Genomic DNA, 15,349 nt, shown 5'->3' with positions numbered 1-15,349 from the left:
ATAGCTGGGATCAGGCAACTCAAACTACTGCAGGAAACTATACCAGAAATCCCATTCATTCTGAAGAAGGATCTCCACCCAAAAAGTCACCCATTCCTTCGCTCCAGGGATGCTGCCTGTCCCGCTAAGTTACTCCGGCATTTTCTGTCTGACTTCGGTGGAAACCAGCATATGCAGTTTGTTCCGACACACCCATTCTTCCATCCATTCCGAGTGACTCCATGTTTAAAGCCACCCTAGGGTACGGACAAAACCTGTAAATAAATGTGAACTGATAATGAAGGGTAAAATGACAGTGTCATCTCAGAAAGGAGCTCCAGCTACTTGGAACAAAGGCCAGACAGTTATGTGTTCGCAACTCATATCTGAACACCACTCGTGTGCAATTCCCCGCTGGGTGAAGCTTCGGCTTTGAACAGGCGTTATCAGTAAATCTATCCTTGAGTGAAAGATCTATTCTAAAGGATACTTTTCACAGGATGGTTGAAAATAAACGAGGACTGCACAATAGGGTGACAGCCCCAATTATATTGTGAAACTCTTCCATTAAAGGGTAGTTAAAGTTGATTCAATGGTTACTTTGAAAAGAAAATACTTTGCAGGATTCTGAGGAAAGAGACAGGGAACAAAACTGATTGAATAGGGTTATGGTATGAGTGCAGGCAGGTGGGACTAAGGGAAAAAAGTTGTTCGGCACGGACTTGTAGGGCCGAGATGGCCTGTTTCCGTGCTGTAATTGTTATATGGTTATATGAATAGCTATCTTCAAGTGACTGGCACAGTCGACATAGCCAAAGAGGATTCCTCTGGTAGAGGATTTTGTGGGAGAGAATTCTAAAACATGGCAGATCTTTCAGTGAAATTAGTATTTAATTAGTATTTCTTTTCGCTGCTCTTCCTGCAATGTGTGGGCTGGTGTCACCGGTGAAGGATTGGATTTTTATCACTGGCAGCTTTCGTGTTTTTATTTCTTCTGTCAGGAAGCTGCAAGTGATCAGACTTACTGAAGCTAGTTTAATCAATTGCCATTTCTGCTCATTCATGTACTACAACCAGAAGAGGGTTCAGAGCTGCGTTACTCTGGGACTATATAGTTCCCTCCATAATGTTTAGGACAAAGGCCCATCATTTATTTATTTGCCTCTGTACTCCATAATTTGAGATTTGTAATAGAAAAAAATGACATGTGAAAAAAATGCATCTTGTCAGATTTTAATAAAGGCCATTGTTATACATTTTGGTTTCATCATGTAGAAATGACAGCACTGTTTATACATAGTCACCCCCATTCAGGGCACCATAATGTTTGGGACACAGCAATGTCATGAAAATGAAAGTAGTCATGTTTAATATTTTGTTGCGTATCCTTTGCATGCAATGACTGCTTGAAGTCTGCGATTCATGGACATCACCAGTTGCTGGGTGTCTTCTCTGGTGATGCTCTGCCAGGCCTGTATTGCAGCCATCGTTAGCTTATTCTTGTTTTGGGGGCTAGTCCCATTCAGTTTTCTCCTCAGCATATAAAAGGGGTTCAGATCGGGTGATTGACTTGGCCACTCAAGAATTGACCGTTTTTTAGCTTTAAAAAGCTCCTTTGTTGCTTTAGCAGTATGTTTGGGATCATTGTCTTGCTGTAGAATGAACCTCCGGCCAATGGGCTTTGAGGCATTTGTTTGAACCTGAGCAGATAGGATGTGTCTATACACTTCAGAATTCATTATGCTACTACCATCAGCAGTTGTATCATCAATGAAGATAAGTGAGCCAGTACCTTGAGCAGCTATACATGCCCAGACCATAACACCCCCACCACCGTGTTTCACAGAGGTGGTGTGCTTTGGATCTTGGGCAGTTCCTTCTCTCCTCCATACTTTGCTCTTGCCATCACTCTGTGACATAAGTTAATCTTCGTCTCATCTGTCCACAAGACCTTTTTCCAGAACTGTGGTTGCTCTTTTAAGTACTTCTTGGCAAACTGTAACCTGGCCATCCTATTTTTGTGGCTAACCAGTGGTTTTCATCTTGCAGTGTAGCCTCTGTATTTTTGTTCTTGAAGTCTTCTGCGGACAGTGGTCATTGACAAATCCACACCTGACTCCTGAAGAGTGTTTCTGATCTGCCGGATAGGTGTTTGGGGATTTTTCTTTATTATAGAGAGAATTCTTCTGTCAACAACTGTGGAGATCTTCCTTGGCCTGCCAATCCCTTTGCGATTAATAAGCTCACCAGTGCTCTCTTTCTTCTTAATGACGTTCCAAACAGTAGATTTTGTAAACCTAAGGTTTGGCTGATGTCTCTAATAATAGTTTTATTCTTGTTTCAGCCTCATAATGGCTTCTTTGACTTTCATTATCACAATTTTGGTCCTCATATTGATAAACAGCAATAAAAGTTTCCAAAGGTGATTGAAAGACTGGAGGAAGACTAGGTGCTGAGAGCTCTCTTATACCTGCATTAAGGGGGCAATTAAACACACCTGAGCAATTACAAACGCCTGTGAAGCCACGTGTCCCAAACATTATAGTGCCCTGAAATGGGGGAACATTATGTATAAACACTGCTGTAATTTCTACATGGTGAAACCAAAATGTATAAAAATGGCCTTTAATAAAATCTGACAATGTGCACTTTAAGCACATGTGATTTTTTTCTATTACAAATCTCAAATTGTGGAGTAAAGAGGCAAACAAATAAATGATGGGTCTTTGTCCAAAACATTATGGAGGGCACTGTATATGGGGATGGTGTCTTCCCAGGGTTACTTTTCCCTGGACTAAAACTCACAAAGTAACATATTTATACATGAGACCATTTAGTATTAAATGGTATTTATACATGATAGCGTTAGACCTGGACAGCTTCATGCATCGGTATGTGGCAGATGCATGAGGAACCTTGAAAGAAAATTGAGGACCTTGAAGATCTTGCAACAAGTTATTTTTTAATTCATCATGGCAAGAAAAGTTGTGTATGAGGCATAATTTCAAGGCCATTATTCTAACTTGCAAAGACCTCTGGATCCAATGTTCATTCATCCTGTGACTGATTAGGGGACATTGGATAGCAAGGCAATAAATAATAACTTTACCTTGTAATGCCCACCAATACTGTATTTTCTACATTAGGGAAATGACTGCATCTCCTTATTTTCTCACTGTAAAGCCGAGAAATTCTGCTTCATGTCCAACCTTTCTATCTTCTACCTGATAATATTTCAATCATAATATAATTTTGCAATAATTACAGAGTTTACAACATTACATCTTGGTTCTTAACGGAGCAAACCAAGGTCACTCTTTGCCAGGATCATCAAGTGGACATCCCCAACACCACAACAGTGCATCTGCCCCCAAACCTCCTGTTGTCCCTTTTCCACTGGACCCTTCATCTCTCCTCTTGGCACCCATCCCATTGATCCACAAAGTGGATGAAAACAACAGGCAGATAGATTCTTGATTAGTACAGGCGTCAAAGGTTATGGGGAGAAGGTAGGAGAATGGGGCTAGGAGGGAGAGATAGATCAGGCACGATTGAATGGCAGCGTAGACTAGATGGGCTGAATGGCCTAATTCTACTCCCATCCCTTATGACCTTATGACTGATTTTCCTCGAAGGCAGAGCACATTAAAAAAATATTAACAGTGTGGATCTGGTTCTTTAGGGTATGAGCCTTTGGACTTTGTGTGTTATAGATTTATTCAGCTGTGAGCCATCCAGTTATGGTATTGGTGGACCTCCTGTGCACTGCCAGCCTGAGGCATCTTTTTGGCTATGAACGATTCCTGAACCTTTGCTCCAATGTGGGATCTGTAACAAAAATGTAGAAAAGAGCACAATAAGAGATTGCAAATGAAGCTATTTCCCCTTTTCAGTTGGTGTTTTATCTGCCATGTCCTTGCTGCCTACAGTGTAGCTCACTCTGAAGTTTGGGGACAGCATGAATCCACAATCAAAGATAGACACAAAATGCTGGAGTAACTCAACGGGACAGGTAGTATCTCTGGATAGAAGGAATGGGTAACGTTTCTGGTCGAGACCTGAGTCTGAAGAAGGGTCTCAACCAACTTAAGCCCTCTGAGACTTCTAGGTATCTAACAATTCAGCTGATTCTTTCACAATCATTTCCAGGTCTCCTGCCTTGGTTTGTTGGGAATTGCCTCTGGGATTACTGGATCTCATTGAAACCTACAGAATAATGAAAGGCCTGGATAAGAGTGGACATGGACATAAGATGTTTACAATAATGGGAGATTCTAGAACCGGAGGGCATAGCCTCTGAATAAAAGTGCGTACATTTAGAAAGGAGATGAAGGGGAATTTCTTTAGCCAGAGAGTGATCTTCTTCTTGAAGAGTCCACACACTAGATTAGAAGTTGTTCAGCCAGAGCTGAACACACTTCTCGGCATCCGCATAGAATGATGTCTGTCTTGCGCTTCCTGTGCTCCTTGTGCATGGTGGTGGTGATGGAAAGATTGGTGGAAACAGGGCCGCCACATGAACGCTCTTTCCTTGAACCCAGAGGGTGGTGAATCTGTAGGATTCATTGCCACAGTTGAGTTTAGTTTAGTTTAGAGATACAGCATGGAAACAGGCCCTTCGGCCCACTGATTCCACACCCACCAGCGATCCCCGCATATTAACCCCACCCTACACACACTAGGGCCAATTTTACATTTATACCAAGCCAATTAACCTGCAAACCTGTACGTCTTTGGAGTGCGGGAGGAAACCGAAGATCTCGGAGAAAACCCACGCAGGTCACATGGAGAACGTACAAACTTTGCACAGCTGGCGCCCGTAGTCAGGATCGAATCTGGGCCTCGGGTGCTGTAAGGCAGTCGTAGCTCTGCTGCTACGCCACCGTGCTGCCAGCGGTGGAGCCAGTTGGCAGTGGAGGCCAAATCATTGTTCTTCCTCTTACACTGCACTTTTGTCCACTACATGGTTCTCGCATCCAATATGGAAGAATGCTCCTTCTCCATCCTTGCGGTCATGGGCGAGACGTCCCTGGGCATCAGCAAGGATGGTACAAAATATCAAGAGGTTCTGAGAACATCTCTTACTCTCCATAACATGAAGACAATTCCACCCCTGTACTGTCAGAAACCCAAGCTGATCTGCATGATAAAATATTGTCACAGCGGTCCATTTTCAAACTGTGCTGATGAGTCCTTTAATAGATCTTGTTGCCTGACTGGGAATCAAGGTACCTACCACAGCAGGAGGTAGTTAGTTAATTTTTTGTCAAACGCAGTGAGATTAATGGAAAGTATTAAGCTTGTACTCATTTTATTTTCGAATCATCCTTCGGGTATGAATGATCCTTTTTTTCGCCTTTCCTCATAATACAGAAGGAGGCCATTCTGCCCATCAAGTTTATGCTGCCTCTCGTCATTCCCTTTTCCTCACTTATTTCGTATTCTCTCCCACCTGCCCATCCACTCCAACCTGATTTTTCTACCACCCACCTCTATAAGGGGTAACTTACAGTGATCAACTCACCTACCAACCCACATGCCTTTGTGATGTGAGTGGAAACCAGAGAGGTCAGAGAGATAAAGTGCAAACTTACACAGACAGCACTGGAGGTCAGGATTGAACCTGGCTGGGTCACTGGCAGGTCACTGTGAGGCAGCAGCACTATCAGCACCTCTACCTCCTTTGTGGTGGTGGCGCCATCGAGTGTGGCAACCTCGCCTGCAGCTGTTCGTACTTTCATTCTTTTTTTTTTAGTCCGTCAAAACGTTTTGTTTTGGAGGTCTTTTAGTCTTTTTATGTGGGGGGGTGAGGGGGAAACTGTTTTTCACAGTCGCTACCTGGTCTAGGATCTGTCTTTCCTCCGAGCCGCATCTTCGCCCCCTCCTCGCGGCCTACTATCTGGATTGGCGGGGCCTTTCCTGCTGGAGACCAGCCAGAGCTTCAACTTCAGCGACGGCGCAGCACTGAAGTACCATCGTGGAGTGGCTGATGCCTCACTAGGGTTGCCGTGTTGGAAGCTCTGGAGTGCTGGGACTGCCGACTTTAACACCGTGGAGCTGTGGTCTGCAGAGCTTCCAGCCGCAGGCGGCACTGACTTTAACATCGCGGAGGCCTGGGATCTTTCGCCGAGATCGCCAGTGTTGGTGCTCCGCCCTGCTCGGCCTGTGGACTTCAGAAGCCGCGGTCTCCAGAAGGAAGCAGCCGATTCGGAAACTCCAAGCCGCTGAGTGTGTTCTTCCGACGCTGGAGTACCATCATCCGGCGAGAGGGCCTGAAACATCGGGCCGTCTGTAGCGGTGACTGCACAGGCTTCAATAGGCCCCAACCACGGGTGAATAAGAGGAAGAGGACTGTACTTTTATTGCCTTCCCTCACAGTGGGAAACGTTGATTCCGCTGTGGAGGATGTTTTATGTTTTATGTTAAATTCTATAGTGTTGTGTTTATCTTATTTGTGTGCTGCATGGTAACTCATTTCACTGCACCAATTGGTGTATGTGACAATAAATGTCCTTTGTCCTTTGTCCTTTGTCCTTTAGCTGATGACTATCAGAAAAAGGTTCAGACTCATTGTGCCAGACATTGGACAAGGCTGGATGAGGTGAGCGAGTCAGGAGGAAGGGAAAATGAAGTAAAATCAGGTGTTCATTGCTTTGCAATGAATGAGAATGTTCACATACTGTAGTCTGGGAGTTAGTGCAATGACTCTCAGTTGTTGAGTTGAGTTTAGTTTAGTTTAGAGATACATTGTGGAAACAGGCACGTCAGCCCACCGAGCCCATGGCGACCAGCAATCCCCGCACACTAACACTATCCTACACAGACTAGGGACATTTTACAATTATACCAAGCTATTTAATTTACAAACCTGTACATCTTTGGAGTGTGGGAGGAAATCGGAGCACCTGGAGAAAACCCGCACAGGTCACAGGGAGAACATACAAACTCCGTACAAACAAGCACCAATAGTCGGGATCGAACCCCGGGTCTCCGGCGCTGTAAGACAACAACTCTACCGCTGCGCCACCATGCCACCCATATGTGTGCATGTGGAGTTAAGAAGAAGAGTGGAGAACAGCACAGGCCCTGAATTCACGCAAGGTTTTACAATGTTTAATTTAGTTTAGGCAGACTTGCCAACATTGGGTGAGAGTTGAGAGTGAGAAATCTGGGCCCATCCTACGACAATGTGTAGGACAAGCTACCTCCTAGTCGACGTCAAGCCACGTCGACCGGCGACACAATTCCTCGTGAATTGGGACGTCCACCTACGACAACCTATGACAACTTACGACCACACAGGCGACAACCTACAACAACCAAAGTCAACTTACGTCCACCCGCGCGCGGCAAGATACGACAAGCTACGACGTTTAACTTAAGCTTAGAAGTTGGGAGTCTAACTTGATACTTCTTTAGTTTGTTTCTGCCCATTTAAAACTGAATTCCCGAAAATAAAGTTAATACACGCTCACTTCACAAATGAATAAACAAACTAATCATAAACAAATTACGTGCCGTGGAAAGTCACTGTCAGTGAAGCCCGAACTTCTAATTTCACAAACGTGCAATGATGAGCTGAGATCGTCTGCACGTATAACGTACCCAGACTCGATCTGGCCACATTGCGCAACTCCATGTCGCGCGGGCAAAACGAACGTATACATATGCAGCTTATGGGATACGGCGTATGGGAGCTCTATGATAGCCATTTAACTTTGGATCGATTGCTGTCGGTAGATGCTTATGCATATTAATAGTGTGCGATGGGCTTAAGCCAATCAAATTGCTCGTTCTTTACGGGAAACACGCCGACAGAACACTATTCTCATTGGTGAGTCACTCAGAGTGTGGAGGAGATCTGGAAGTGTGAGAAATTCTGTGATCAGGGCCTTAAACTCTTTCTTCCTTTCGCAGAATTCCAGAGGAAAGGTGAGAAGAAACAGGGGAAGGGTCTCCAACTCTACGACACCCCCTACGAGCCCCAGGAGAATGATACAGAGTCGGATGCGGAGAACGCCGTTGGTCAGAAGGTGCGAGAGAGCCGCCTTCCTCAAGATGACGAGCGGCCTGCTGATGAGTACGACCAGCCCTGGGAGTGGAAGAAGGACCACATCTCAAAAGCTTTTGCAGGTACGCTTGTACGAGGTGGAATCTTCACAAAGTACATACCATCAATGACTCTTACCCGCCCTTTTATTTCACTGATATCTGCTGTTATATGCACTGTAAAAAAACAAATGTAGTCTGCCATGGATCGCATAAACTCATCACTGTCACCTATACATTCAACCTAATACCTGCCTGCCTTTGTATCTCACAGCTTAATGTTTGTCTCACCATGTACTGTATGGACTGATGGCCCCTCTGCCCACAGAACATAGAACAGGACAGCATAGTGGGCGGCACAGTGGCGCAGACTACATTTGTTTTTTTACAGTGCTTCTGTCTCACAGCTCCAGAGACTCAAGTTCAATCCTGATCTTGGGTGCTGCCTGTGTGGAGTTTGCACGTTCTCTCTGTTATCACATGGGTTGAGGCAGTGAAAGATAAATTCTTTCACTGTCAAGGGTTATGGTAAGAAGGCAGGAAAATGGGGTAGGATCAGCCATGGTTGAATGTCGGAGTAGACTCAATGGGCCGAATGGCCTAATTCTACTCCAATAACTTGTGAAATTGTTTCCGGGCGCTCCAGTTTCCTCCTGCATTCCAAAGGCGTGCAGCTTTGTAGGTTAATTGGCTTCTGTAAAAATTGTCCCAAGCGTGTACGATAGAACTTGTGTACGGATGATCGCTGGCGGTTGATCGCAGGCCGGCGTGGACGCGGTAGGCCGAAGGGCCGGGTTCCACACTGTATCTTTACACAAGAACAGATCCTTCGGCCCACAATGTCCGCACCGAACATGATGCAGAGACCATCGCCCATCTACCTGAACATATCTCATGTCCCTCGGTTCCCTACATATCCATATGCCTATCCAAAAGTCTTTTAAAAGCCACTAACATATCTGCTTCAACCACCACCTCCCGCAGCATGTTCCAGGCACTCATCACCATCTATGTAAAAAATAAACCTGCCCCGCACATCACCTTTAAACTATTCCTCTCTCACCTTAAAGCTGTGCTATACTGATAACTGCCTTCCTAAGGGTCATTTAAACTATTATATATCTCCCGGTTGACCTCTCTGACTGAAACGTGCCTGCCCATGTATCATGGGCTGATGTCTGCCTATTTCTGTACAATACATATTTTTAATCTGCCTGCTCATGTGCTGTGCCGGATGATGGCTCTCATCCATGTACTGTGCAGGCTGATAGTTGCCTATTCCTGTATTATACTGACTGGCATCTACCTGTCAGTGTGCTGCACGACAGATTCCTGTCTGCTCATCTATCCCTCAAAATAAGGGCAAAATTAGAAAATCGTCAACTACTCTCAATTGACAGTCGAGAGCTTCCTCCCTTGAGGATGTGAAGGATGCTTTACCTGCGCCTGTCCTATCTTCTAACGCTTCAGCTCACAGTTTGCCTGCTGACTGCGGCGTTTTCATCATGATGTGACATATTTGCAATTGATGGCGTGAGTGTTGATGCACGCCTCCCTTAAGTACTGCTCGGACTGACAGCTGCCAGCCCATATGACAACCAGACTTGATGTCTGTCTCACCATGCACTGTATACAATGAGGCGGAATGAAAGAATGTGCAAGGCACGGGCAGGTCTGCAGTTATACCAATACCCAACCCCCCACATCGCACTCTCCGTTTCTCCCTGTCGCTGGCACTGAGTCTGCCAGGGTTGTTGGCTCCGCAGATGGCAGCAGCCATCTGATGCTTTACCACAGCAGCTGTTCCCCAGGCCTAAACCCCAGCAGTGAGTGTGACAGGTGTCCTATACCACACAATCCACTCCTGCAAGCACTACACAAATTGTGCTACACTGTTTAAAATGATTAAAGTAGTAACTCGGGTCTCCACTCGTTATCACCTTGTCCACAGTCAACAGTGGACCATTGTGGGCTCCACCTTTCCTGAGTCATCGGTGCCGGCTCTGATTTGTTCTGTGCCTTTGCATACCTCTCGTTTCCCTCTCCCCTGACTCTCAGTCTGAAGAAGGGTCTCGACCCGAAACGTGGCCTATTCCTTTTCTCCAGAGATGCTTCCTGACCCGCTGAGTTACTCCAGCATTTTGTGTCCATCTTCGTGTGTAAACCAGCATCTGCAGTTCCTTTCCGCACCATTTACTCCACTGGGTGTTCTTCAGGTAGGTGGCTGCAGGCTGGAGCTTCACTTGAGATCCCTTGCACACGTTGAGTGCCATCCTGTGGGTGCACTGCTGTTCCAGGGATGTCGTACAAGATGTTAAATCCAAAGCCTTGTCGATGCATTCAGGTGCACGTTGAACAGTGTCGAACAGTGTCGTTTGGGATTGATGTCCCAGTGGAATGGGATCTAATGGAAGCCTAGGAAAATGCAAACAAAATAGCCCACAACTAAAATAGTTAAGGCTAATGGAAAGTTTCTGTACTGAACACTTTCCTCGGGGACCCTTGTTTTAAAGAAATAAGCTGGGGGAAGGGTTTACTTTTGCTATAATAACACGAGTGGGAGTCTTGGAAAAAAGCAATGAGGCCTAACTACTGGAACTGGCATCAATTGAAAATATATTCTGGGCTGCTCGCTCCAAAGATAAATTGCTTCTCCAAGCAGCTGTGGCCTTTATCTCATCCCTAATGCATTAACCCTTTAGGCGCTCTTTCACATTAGAGAGCAGCAGACAACAGCAAAACCGTTGCTTCTCCTCCATGTCGGAAATTGATTTATTTTCATTTTCGAGAAACGATGGGAGAATGAGGGGTCATGAAATTTGAGGTGTTGTTCAAACCACCTAACTCTGTAACATACTCTTTCCCCCCTCCATTATGCCAAACTCTCACTGCCGGACTCATGTCTGGGTATCTTTATCATGTGTCGGTCTCCAAATATCATCATCCACCTTATAGAATCATTGAATGACCGCAGGACAATGGAGGCCATTCAGGCCAATATCTACCAAAGCAATGTTAATGCTAAAAGGGGGAGTGAAGTATAAACTATGGTTTGTTGGGGAACTGGCATTTTCCAACCAACTGAACCTGAGAAACCGTTACCTGATGCAATTGTCTTTGGCGGTGATCAAATTAAACAAAAATGGAAAATGCGTTCAATAGGATGAGAATTAGCCGACATAACTGACGACCACATTGATTGAGTAAACTCAAGCATGGCAGCCGCGGCTTTGGTAATTATGGCATTGACTCAGTCTGGTATTTCTCCTTTAGGTAATATTACTGAATAAGTGGTTCAATCCCAAGTTTGTGCTTTCCTAGCATCTAGTCTATCATGGACAGAAGGTTGTATGTTAGCATTCTCAGCCATTGTCTGGGCAGCGGTTGCAATGCACCGGATTCATTTGATTGCCAGTCCAGAAACAGGCCCTTGTCCATGCTGACCAAGACACCCCATCCAAGCTAGTTCCATTTACCCACATTTGGCCCATGTCGTCTCTGAACCTTTCCTATCCATGAAATATCCAAGTTACTTTTAAATGCTCAACTACCTCCTCTGGCAGCTTGTTCCATTGCCCCTCCGTCCTCTGAGTGAAAAGGTTGCCCCTCAGGTTCCTATTAAATCTTTCTTCTCCCACCTTAAACCTATGTCTTCTGGTTCTTGTTTCCCCTAACCTGAGTAATAAGACACTGTGCATTCACCCTACCACCACTCTCCCCCCCTCCCCCCCCCCCCCCCTCCTCCCTCTCCCCCTCATGCTTGTATACACCTTTGGAAGGTTAAGCTTGGCTGTGAGAGCCCATTTAATCAAACAGCTGCCTACCTTTTCCTATTGAGGTTTGTTGTTGGAACGTATGTGTGAAGAACGACGCCTAGGTCAAGTACTGAAGAATTGACGGGGCCTGAGGGACCTTACCCTCGCAGTCGTCTGTGGAGTAGGTTGGTTGCCATTGTTCCCCTAGCACTCAGTACCATAATGCATTAAAAGAAAACTTTTTTTTTGTGTGTATGTATTAAAAAGAAAAAGAATTATAGCTTCATATCAGATCTCTTGGGAATTAATAAATGAGCTCTTTCATCCACGGTAATGGAAATCGATGCCAGGTTTAATTTATTTATGAGCGTGACCTGGCTGCGACCTGAGGATTCGGAAAAGCACTGTCTTATTATTTTAATGGTTCATGCAGATTAAAACAAAATTATTCTTAAAAGATTAGGAGTTATCTGGGATCAGAGAATGTTTAGTGTAACAGATTAATTGAACTCTATCACATGTTGATTGCTGTGCTTGCTCCTTCCCCCCCCCCCCCCCCCCCCCCCCCTCTTACGTACAGCTTGGAAGCATAGCTCCGAGCTCTTTGTCAGTGTGTGTTTCAGCATGCAGTGGTGCTGACTGAGTTAAATGCCCTGTCAGACTTCTATTTTATGTTGGGACTCGACGGAATCACAACGGTTTATAAAAGAGCATGAGAAAAATCAAGAGGCAGTGCAGGGCTCATTTGGTTTATCGGAGCTTGTCCCGATAAGTGCGAGTCCAGGTGGAGAATGTAGGACAGGTTGTGGAGGGTGGTGGGGGGGGGGGGGGGGGTAGTTGGAGGGAATGAAGGGAGAGAGAAGAGTTATAGAGTGACCTAAAATTGCAGAATTCAATGTTCATTCCATTGCGTTGTAAGACACGCAGGTGGAACATGAAGCATTGTAACTAGTGTTAGACTATATGCAATGTTGCAGCCAATTTGTGCATAGCGAAATCCCAAAGGCAACAATGTGATAAGCACCTGATAATGATTTTAATTAGTGATGTTGAGGAATGTCGGAGGAAGGTACAATCTTGAAGTAAAACAGTGGGAAGGTTCTAGGCCTCTTTACGCTGGAAGGTCTTCATAATCTTAAAGACTGACACAAAGTACATGTGAGGCATAGAATCTTCCCACTGTGTTATTTCAAGATTGTACCTTCCTTCAGCATCACGGTGGCTCAGTGCTGGAGTTGCTGCCTTACAGCGAATGCAGCGCTGGAGACCCGGGTTCGATCCCGACTATGGGTGTTGTCTGTACGGAATTTGTATGTTCTCCCTGTGACAGGCGTGGTTTTCTCCGAGATCTTCAGTTTCTTCCCACACGCCAAAGACATACAGGTTTGTAGGTTAACTGGCTTGGTAAATGTAAAAATTGTCCATAGTGGGTGTAGGATGGTGTTAATATGCAGTATCGTTGGTCGGCGCGGACCAGGTGGGCCAAAGGGCCTGTTTCCGTGCTGTATCTCTAAACCAAACTAAATCACTACTTGAAAACATTACAATACAATACAATACCATTTATTGTCATTTGGACCCCTTGAGGTCCAAACGAAATGTCGTTTCTGCAGCCATACATTACAAAACAAAAAGACCCAAGACACAATACAGTTTACATAAACATCCATCACATCGCTGTGATGGAAGGCAAAAAAACTTATCTCTCCACTGCACTCTCCCCCCCATGTCAGAGTCAGAGTCAAAGTCAAAGCCCCCGGCTGGCGATGGCGATTGTCCCGCGGCCATTAAAGCCACTCCGGGTGATGCAAGGTCGCGCACTGGGTCTTGGTGTTAGAGCCCCCGGCGTGCGCTCGCAGTCCCGCGGCCATTCCAAGCCGCGCGGGGCGGTGATGTGAGGCCCTGCTCCAGGTGCTCTTCAACCCCGCAACTCGGGCGGGAGAAGCCGCCGTTGCGGAAGCCCCGAAAAGCGGTCTCCCAGCAGGGACCCGCGGGCTCCCGGTGCTGCCGTCCGCCAGACCCGCAGTTGCAGCCTCCGAATCTCCGGAGGTCGGGTGGCAGCAGCGTCCACCACAGCTCCACCCGCTCCGGACTCGGCCAGCCCCGTGACGGAGAGTAGTCGGCAGCTCCGTAGCTGGAACCCCAGGTCGTTCCTGTTGGAGGCCGCTCCACGTTGCAGCCCCAACGACAACAGAGACCCGACAAAGAAAAGGTCGGGTCTCCCGTGCAGGGGAAATATTTTAAAGTTACCCCCTCCCCCCCACCCCACCCCACCCCCCACACACACATACCCCAACAAAAAAAAATAACAAAAACTACATAAAAACTAGACAAAAAATAATAAATCACAGACGGACTGCAGAGGCCGCTGCTGACGAGAGTCGCGCCGCCCACAATTACAATTATCAGGTGATTATCACATTGTTACCTGTGGATATGCTATGCATAAATTCACTGAAGCATTCTAACAGTAGTTACATCTCTATAATGCTTAATTGACTGCAAGGGTAATGGAAATACAAGGCTTTTCTTTCCATGGGAGTTTTTAAAGCAACCACATTCATTTATTTAACAAATGAATGCCACAAATGAAATATTTCTCTCTGTCTCCGGGCTGTCTGGGTGAATGGCAGTGCGGAGGGCAAGTGGGGAGTGGCGCTGGCCGGGGTTTGGAGCAGAGACAGGCCCATGAGACACCCCGAGCAAAAGCAGGATCAATAATTCAAAACCTTCTCTGACATGAATCGACACGCCAGCAGCCAAATGCAGGGAAATGGCATGGGGCTGGAGGGGCGAAGGCAGGAGAACAAAATTAAGTTTCGCCGCAAGGGATCTTTCATTCTCCGCTTCACTACTGCGCTCCAATCAAGACTCATCGCACCATCTCCAGCACTAATTAACTTGTTCCCCGTACTTCAAAAAACAGTGGGATTCCTCAGCTCTCCTCTCAGTCTACCCTTCCTCCAACAGGCTTTTAAAACTCAAGAGGGTGACATCGCATTACTGCTTCATGATTTTACACGTTGCCTTTCGAAACCCTGTTCAGCGGAGACCCTGGCCTGCACTCTGGCATTCCTAGGCCATCTTGCTTTCAATTGTTAATCTTTCCTATTGTGTGTCGGATAATACCATTCCGCTTTTCGAGGGTTGATAGAGAACAGATGATGATGCAATTGAATGTGTCCCACAGACTTGTTTAGTTTATTTATTACGAAGGCACAGTGAAAATCTTTTGTTTGCGCACTATCCGGTCAGAGAAAAAGACTAATCATGATTACAATGAAGCTGTCCGCAGTACACAGATAAAGGATAACCATATAACCATATAACAATTACAGCACGGAAACAGGCCATCTCGGCCCTACAAGTCCGTGCCGAACAATTATTTTCCCTTAGTCCCACCTGCCTGCACTCATAGCATAACCCTCCATTCCCTTCTCATCCATATGCCTATCCAATTTATTTTTAAATGATACCAACGAACCTGCCTCCACCACTTCCACTGGAAGCTCATTCCACACAGCTACCACTCTCTGAGTAAAGAAGTTCCCCCTCATGTTACCCCT

At 45.9% G+C, this 15,349-nt stretch overlaps 1 protein-coding gene across 3 annotated transcripts in view; it reads left to right on the top strand.

The window, feature by feature from the left end:
* Positions 1-15,349, top strand: part of shd (Src homology 2 domain containing transforming protein D) — a 295,420-nt gene that overhangs the window by 163,421 nt on the left and 116,650 nt on the right. For all 3 annotated transcript variants that reach the window (XM_033046604.1, XM_033046605.1, XM_033046606.1), the window contains one exon: positions 7,897-8,112. In XM_033046604.1, coding sequence (XP_032902495.1) covers positions 7,897-8,112 — 216 coding nt within the window. The remainder of the gene's footprint in view (positions 1-7,896; positions 8,113-15,349) is intronic.

The sequence above is a fragment of the Amblyraja radiata genome, chromosome 29 (genome assembly GCF_010909765.2).
Source record: "Amblyraja radiata isolate CabotCenter1 chromosome 29, sAmbRad1.1.pri, whole genome shotgun sequence".
NCBI classification, from domain to species: Eukaryota; Metazoa; Chordata; class Chondrichthyes; order Rajiformes; family Rajidae; genus Amblyraja; species Amblyraja radiata.
The sequence above is the reverse complement of the archived record's forward strand: the minus strand, read 5'-3'. Positions and strand labels throughout refer to the sequence as shown.